The sequence below is a fragment of the Ipomoea triloba genome, chromosome 4 (assembly GCF_003576645.1).
Source record: "Ipomoea triloba cultivar NCNSP0323 chromosome 4, ASM357664v1".
In the NCBI taxonomy this organism is placed as follows: Eukaryota; Viridiplantae; Streptophyta; class Magnoliopsida; order Solanales; family Convolvulaceae; genus Ipomoea; species Ipomoea triloba.
Genome location: NC_044919.1, coordinates 1550106 through 1558357, shown reverse-complemented (window position 1 = coordinate 1558357; position 8252 = coordinate 1550106). Strand labels below are relative to the sequence as shown.

At 36.5% G+C, this 8252-nt stretch overlaps 1 protein-coding gene across 2 annotated transcripts in view; it reads left to right on the top strand.

Moving 5' to 3' along the window:
* The window catches only part of LOC116017178 (phosphatidate cytidylyltransferase 4, chloroplastic-like), a 6960-nt gene extending 5491 nt beyond the window's left edge, over positions 1–1469 (top strand). Inside the window, exons 6-7 of one of the 2 annotated variants that reach the window (XM_031257709.1) lie at positions 317–432; positions 902–1469. In XM_031257709.1, coding sequence (XP_031113569.1) covers positions 317–432; positions 902–993 — 208 coding nt within the window. In that variant the 3' untranslated portion in view covers positions 994–1469. Of the gene's footprint in view, positions 1–316; positions 433–901 lie in introns of those variants that run through there. The other variant, XM_031257710.1, reaches the window with a different exon arrangement.
* The last annotated feature ends 6783 nt before the right edge of the window (positions 1470–8252 follow it).

Below are 8252 nucleotides of genomic sequence, written 5' to 3'. Positions count from 1 at the left end.
GGGGGGGGGGGGGGGGGGGGGGGGGGGGGGGGGGGGGGGGGGGGGGGGGGGGGGGGGGGGGGGGGGGGGGGGGGGGGGGGGGGGGGGGGGGGGGGGGGGGGGGGGGGGGGGGGGGGGGGGGGGGGGGGGGGGGGGGGGGGGGGGGGGGATGTATCATGAGCTGGTGCAGTCTCTTAACTTTTGGATTAGAAAATTGAAATCATCTCTTTTCGTTTCTGAAAGGAAATAAAAGATGCTTGCTTTGATGACCCTTTCCCTTATATTTCCTAAAAAGCGAATAATTTTAACTAACACGTACTCTTATGTGGCTTTTCAGTGCTGTAGCTTTTGGAGTTTTGATCTTCTTTGGATCACTATTTGGTGACCTCACTGAGTCCATGATCAAACGTGATGCTGGTGTGAAAGACTCGGGATCTCTCATCCCTGGGCATGGTAACGCCCTTTCTACCCATGACTTGAATGAAATGCTCTTCTATGCTCTAGTACTAGTTTGTAAAACCGGGATAATAGCACAATGCAACTTCCAATGACACTTCCAAGCAAATATCTTATAATGTCTAACAATAAATAAGTTTCATATTATTTGACTCATCATATAATCTACTGACAATGCTTCTGTTAATTTACCTGTCATGTCATATAATGTATTAGTAAATGTTTTCATTGATAGTTCTTTTCCTCACATTCAAAGCTATTGTAAACATTTGTTTGTTATGAACAATAAATCCTTATCCTGATCGTACTGTGAGTAAAACTATGACTAGTACTCGAAGTTTGAGTACAGCTCGGTATCAGTTTATTCTTGTTTGCTTTGTTTGTTAATGTATCCTGGTAAAATCAATGAAACCGCATGTGACGAGTTTACTGATGGCTTGATAATGAGACAATTCTTGCAATGCAGGCGGAGTACTGGACAGAGTTGACAGCTACATATTCACAGGCGCCCTCGCCTATTCCTTTGTGAAAATGTTCCTGCCCCTCTATGGCGTTTAATGAAAATACTATACCCGCTTCCAACATGGAACCGTACTCTTGGAATGACACGGCCAGCAATTTCTAGCAGTCTGATCGCGAGCCTTGGAGTTCCAAAAGCGCGTGAACTGACACTGCATTTGGTGTATTAGCACCAAATTTATAGCTTTCTTCTGCAAAACACAAAACGAATGGTGTTTTTTGCCAAGAGGAAACAGCGGGGTAGATTTATAAACTGATGTTCAAAGGTGCGTCGAGGTTGTCTTTTCGCTTGCAATGCGACGTTCTGTTGTGTACAGGTGAGAGATGCAGAATTCTTTAACTTTTCTTCGTTCGAAAATCTGTACAAAAAAAAAACACAACTACTCAAGTGTTGAATGAGTGTTTGGTTTTTTGTTGAAGATTCAGAAATGATAACACTTATCATCAACCTTGTACTTTGTTGGATATGATATGAGATAAAACCGAATGCCCTGCAACAAATTATACTTCCAAAAGCAAACACCAGACAGGACAGCTCTCTAAAAGAAAACTTTTGCAAAATTTTTTCTGCTTTCACGTGAATTTGTCCCTTCAATTTGTACTAGTATACCCTTATTATTATTATTTTTCTTCTAGGAGGTTAATCGGGGGATGAGGTTATATTCGAACTCTGCCCCTGTAGCAACCAGTTAAGTTATGAATTTATCTTGAGTTAATACTTGATTTGATCTTTCGGATTTCACCACTTTGGTTTTCGATTTACAAATTTGTTCAATTTCATCCCTAACTAGGTAATTGTTAACTAAAATGGTCCTAACCAGAATAGCCAGGACTATTTAAGGTAAAAATTGTATAGTTGAGATGAAATTGAGTAAGTTTAGAAGTCGAAGACTAAAATGATGAAATCTTAATAGTTGAGGGACCATATCGGGTATTAACTAAAGTTTGGAAGTTGAGGACTAAAGTGGTGAAATCTTAATAGTCGTGTGACCCAATCGGGTATTAATTCATTTATCTTGGATTGGTCAATTAATTTGGACTACCATCTGTAAAATTAAAGTTCATTTTTTTGGAGATTCATTTTAGGTATATTAGTTAAGAATGAATCTTCAGTATACTAAAAATGAACATTTAGTTGTGGTTTACATTACAATGTGAATCATCAGTTAAGTTGTGTACTATTTTTTTTGGATGATGATGAAAATTAACAATCACTATTGAAGTGTGTGCGGGAAGACTAGCCTAATGAGCTTGACTGAGAAGTTATTGACAAGAAACAAACTTGTTACGCTTTAGAACGAGAATCATGTTTCACTCACTCAGTCACTCACATGTTTTCAGGGTCGGTTGACCATGCAAGTTGGGCAGCACCAAATAGTGGGGAAGAAGAAGATAGAAAATGAAGGACCAGAAAACTGAGGAAAACAATCTTGAGCTAGAAGAGAGTGGAAAACATTCTTCTTTCCTAGGGTCCCTACCACACTATCTTTTAACAAGAATGAGTGCTTACTTTAGGGTTTTGGTATATTGTAACAAAGCAAAATATTTATATATTAAAAAGGAAAAAAAAAGAAAAAAAAAAGTGTGGGCAGTAAAGAATGCGTTGTTTTAAAGCTGACTAAGAACATAATGGATTAGAAAAGCAAGCTTGCTCTCAAAAAGTTAAGGAAAGACGACGAAAATAACAGCCAAGTAAAACCTTACCTTAGCGATTGATAAAGATGGAAAGATAGGGTGTGGTCAAGCCAAGCATCTCAAATAGTTAATGTGGGATGGTGGGGTGGGGTGGTAATGTTGGTCGATGAAACTTTTTACATATAATACTCAATATCTCTAAATTAATGTAGATTCGGTTTGAACTATCGTGTATAAGTGTGTAACATTTGATTCTACTCGTGAAGATTTTTATTACCGTCATGGACGTTTTGGAAAATGTTTTTTACCCCTTTAAAAGTTTTAATCCTGATGCAGCTTAGGGTAAGATTAATGATGATTTTTTATTTTTTATTTTTTTGAAATTGTTTGCAACTTTTTGGAAAAGAGGCGGGGGAGGGGGAGGTGGCGACCAGCCGACCAGCCGACCACCCAAGTCTCTCTGCGGCCACATGCAATGAATATCACTTGTGAGTGCAATGGGCACTAGCTTAGTTAATTCTTACATATAGATTAATCATAATACGGAACAAATTTTAATCATATCAACTGGTCTGTTAATCAATTGAACTTTAATCAATCATCGTTTTATTCTCGAGAAAAAACAAGTTAGTAGGTATAAATTTAGGGTGGTGGGTGTGTTGCATTGAAAGCCAAAAAGTTAAAAGCTTAGGTATGAATGTATGATGCAACCCAAAGTTTAGTTGCACACGCACATCCATGCAAAGCATATATATACAAATGAAATCAATATTAGATATATCATTCCATATATTCACTACTAAGCCTTCAATCCCACCTTCTAACCACTAACTTTTCTTCCCTTTCTGTCTTCTGTTACTTCTCTTTCAATTGCCTTGGATGCCCCATTTTTGGCTTTAGCTTAAACTTCATCTTTTCTTTATATATTTTACTCACTTATATAAGTCTTGTTTATGTGTCATTTTACTTGTTCCTTACTCAAACTTACCATCTAGCATGTGCCTTGTTATTCTATTTAATTGACCTTATTGTAATATCAAGCTAACCATTCGAGTTCAACCGGAAAAAAAAAAAATTTTTATTGAGATTACAGAAATTTTTTGACCACTCATATAAGTTGGACGGAAATATAGTCCATTATCTTTGGTCGATGGTCAGAAATTTTGACCCCTTCTAACCAGCCACTTTTTAAAAAGTTGAAAAATATTTTAAATTTATGTCTATTTTAATAAGGTAATTACGAGATTTTCTGACCACCCATCATAATTAGACAGAAATACTGATCACTTTTGGTGGGTGAACAGAAATTCTGGCCTCCTCTGATCACTATTCGAAAAAGTTGAAAATGTCCTAAATTTTTGATCACTTTTATGAGAACAAAAAAAGTTGGTCGGAAATTGACAATTACGTGTGTGTGGGGGTTTTAGTTTTATTTATTATGTATTTAATTTATGTTTATTTAAATATTAGTGTATTTGGGTTCAAGTTTGATTTATTGGAAAGCTTTGATGTCTTAATTTATTTTCAACATCAATTTCCTATACAAATATACAAATATAGACCCTTTGAAGAATAACAAAAAGGCAGATATGTTCTTTACTCCATTAAGAATAATTAGGCATATGATTGTGAAATCACATTGAAAATTCCTTCAAGCACCAATTGAAGTTGAAGTTGAAGAGTTTTTTACCGTCACGTACATACATTTGCACCACACCACATATATAGCTTATATACACACGCAATGTTTCGAGTCACAGCTCAACTGGTCAATCAATCCAAAATAAGTTTATAAAATTTGCTTTGCTAGGCAATACGTCATGAGGTGTAAGGTTCGGGGTTATGGATTTGACCTTGTTGTGAATGCTCATAAGTATTTAGGCACATGTAAACCAACTGAGGCACATTTGCGATTTACATCTTTCGTCTTTAGAGTAGGAGTTGCAAGGACCCCTTAAGTTTGGATTCAAACTTATATATACACGCAATAATAACAACTTTTTTTAAAAATTTGAAAATTACAAAAAAACATTTTTTTTTATTCATCTTCTCTTAATACCTAAGAATAGAATTGAAGAATATATCCAGTAGACTCCTGTCATGATCTTATCTCCAATCTGTACACCCCATAAATACATGAATCTTATTATCATTATATTTTTTTTCTTCCTACGATAGATATTTCCACCATAATAAAATTAATTTAAATTCAGCCCAACATTCGATATATGATATTTTCACCATTATAAAATTAATTTGAATTCAACTCAAGACACGTGGTTGAACCTAACTAGCTCCTCCACTTACCAATTGTCTCGGTTTTTGATATATTATTAGCGAATGAAAATAATGAGTTTCTTGTAATTAATAAATCACATTTTCAGCTTAAAAAAGTCTTATGATTATGAATAAAGGTCCCACTTGTTTCTTTTTTGGGCTGGTGAGATGATTTGAGACCAAAGATTGAAACATGAAGAAAAAGGACAACATAATGGTTATTTTTGTTAGCATTTAAATGGTGTTGACCCACCTATATGGCATTTCCAAACATAATATAATGTTTGACAAAAGCCAAAAGTTTGTCAAAAAAATTAAATATCTTCTATAGTTGGATAACCCTAGGTAACATACTAACTTTACTCACACACTTTAATGTAAAACACCCTCACGTAGCGGTGGTAGGTTTCCCTCATCATCCTATACTGGTTTATCTCATTGTGGTCATTTACTGATTAGGATTACAAGTCAGGATTTTCTTAGTACACAACATCATTTAGTAGCTGTGATTTCTCCCATCACCCAAAATAAGGTAAAACAAGTTTTACACACCCAAGATTATATGATTTTATAATATACACAAATATTTTTCTATAATTACATTATAGGAACTATTCAAATCTGTCTATGTGCATGGAAATGATTAAACAAAAAAAACCCAAAATCCAAATCACTCACTCCAAGAAGGGGCTTGAAGATGACAAAAGTTTCCCCACTAGGATTCCTTAATTAAAAGATATCTATCATCACACTGCATTTTTTTTTGTTCTTGAGAGCCATAGCTTGCAAAAGTGTATAACACTTTCTATATGCTCCTATATCTAGAAGATGCTTAGATATGATATTGCTCATCATCTTCAAACTCCTACCCCAAACATCAAGAATCTGCTTTGAGACATTGAAGTGACACAAGGCCTCATTGCAAACTCATGCAAAAAAGGGAAATTAAAGCCTCTTTCCCACCCCCCTTTAATTTTATTCATTCCCCTTTCTCCTATTCCATTGTATTATGGCTCTTTCACATAGTGAAATACCAATCATTATCTATTTGATTTTGTTTTTTTCTGAAAATTTCAAATAATTGCAAGGTTAGAGCTGAGGTTTGAACCTGATAAAAAAATAATATCGTGTTAAAGAGTTCTGACTAGGGATTATCCCGAATATTGAGAGTGATTATGTGGGTGCAAGTTTGGGCTGAATTCATGTTAATTAGTTTCACAATATAGTGAGGATAATAAATGCAGTATGCAACAAAAAAGATCCAAAATACTCTATGTTAATATGATATAATAATCTTTTTTTTGAATATTACTAACTCTATTACAATAAATGCAGTATGCAACAAAAAAGATCCAAAATATATGCTCTATGATATAATAATCTTTTTTTTTTTCGAATATTACAATGCAGTATATGTTCATAACTACTTTCTCAACCAATTGAAACACAAGAGTCAATATTGACTCCACTGAGGCTCGAACCCATCACCTCCCGTATAAGGAAAAGGTTTGATGCTACTAGACCACAAGGTCCTTGGCATATGATATAATAATCTAATTCATATATAAATTCTATTTTTACATTCAATTCACTCATTATTTTAGTGTTAATTCGATTATATTCGGTATTTGCTCTTTACATTAACATGACTTTTTAAACACTATTTGTCTAGATAAGTTTTGGTGTCCAATATATATGCATCCATGGTGCATGTGTGCATATAATAACAAAATATGTGTTTTTTTTTTTTTTTCATTTTTTGGGTGACGAACGAAACTCACAGTCACTATTTGAGGGTGTGCACTTTGGGTAAACGAACATTCCCTTGTGATCCTAGTCGGCAAAAGATCACAATGAGGTAAACCAGTTTAGGTTGCTCATGACCAGCTCAAACTAAGAAGACTAATAAGTCGCTAGCTCCAGGTATGAGTCGAATTTGAAACTTTGCGATTACACAAGAACGGAATTTATCCCATGCTCACTCTTGAATAGTGGTTGCGATTTTCCTAACTGAAAAAAGAAAAAAGAAAAAGAAAAGAAAATTGTGTATTTTGATGGGGGAAAGAGTTAATGTAAGCAGGTGCTAGGTGAATGAATTATGAGTATATGGGGCCTCTAAAAGCTCCAAATGCAAACTTCTGTGGTGAAAGCAACAGAAGCAAAATCATGTGGGGCTAATGGCATTTGTGTGGAGGCCAGGTCTTGCATATCTTGAATGGGTACTATAAAAGATATCCTCTTTTAGTGTTTGCAAATTTTCCCCTTTTCTAAAGCACTTTCTTTTTCTTTTTTCATTTTGGCTTAAAGAAATTCCCTTTGCTCCACCCCCAACACCATACATATATACATGTTTTCCCCATTCTAGACCTTGGACCAGCCTGCACTGGGTTGCATGAGCTGCTCATTACTAGTAATTAACCCTAGCTTCTTCATTTTGTTGTTCAAACTTTTCTCGAAGATTATTTTGTTGTTATAGACTAATCCCCTAAATTGTAGACACCTCTTTAGATATAAGAGGAGGGATTTAAAACTGTTCCATACTCAACGTCAAGGATCAAACCCTAACTAATCCCGTTGTATTGCCTTTGGTGGCCTCCTTATCCCGCTGAATTGAAGCAAAAAGAGTCAATATTGTCTCCACTAGGCTCGAACCCACCCCCTTCTATATGGGAGTGCAACCTAGTGTTACAAGACCGCAAGGTCTTGGCAGAATTAAATTCATATCTCATCACTCTCATCTAGCATATTCCTTTTTTAGATGACAATAGAAACTTATAATCACTAGCTTCTGGATTAATGTGTGCATTCTCTCATGTTTGATAGCCTACAAATGAACTTAAATGAGAGAGCTAAGTTGATAATAATTAAACTCATAACCTTTCAAGTATAAGAATCATAAGCTCAGTTAGCCACTCATTCCGGGATCCTTATTAAGTAAAAGTCTCATGGTCGAGACCCAAATAATATATGTACAAATGCAATGCTATTTAAAAAAAAAATTACCATCAAGAGTACATATACTACTATAAATAACTTATTATAGTTATACAAAACTATAAATAAACTTATAAATTTAATGGTTTATTTCTAACCAATAATTTACAACCAAAGTTTCATATATACACGAGTTGAGAAATAGAGTAGGAAAGGATGAGACCGTCAATGGACAATGGTGTAGCTTAGGGTGCCAAAATTCCCAAAAAGTCCCCAACCCCCCACCCCCCCCCCCCCACCCCCCCCCCCCCCCCCCCCCCCCCCCCCCCCCCCCCCCCCCCCCCCCCCCCCCCCCCCCCCCCCCCCCCCCCCCCCCCCCCCCCCCCCCCCCCCCCCCCCCCCCCCCCCCCCCCCCCGCCCCCCCCCCCCCCCCCCCCCCCCCCCCCCCCCCC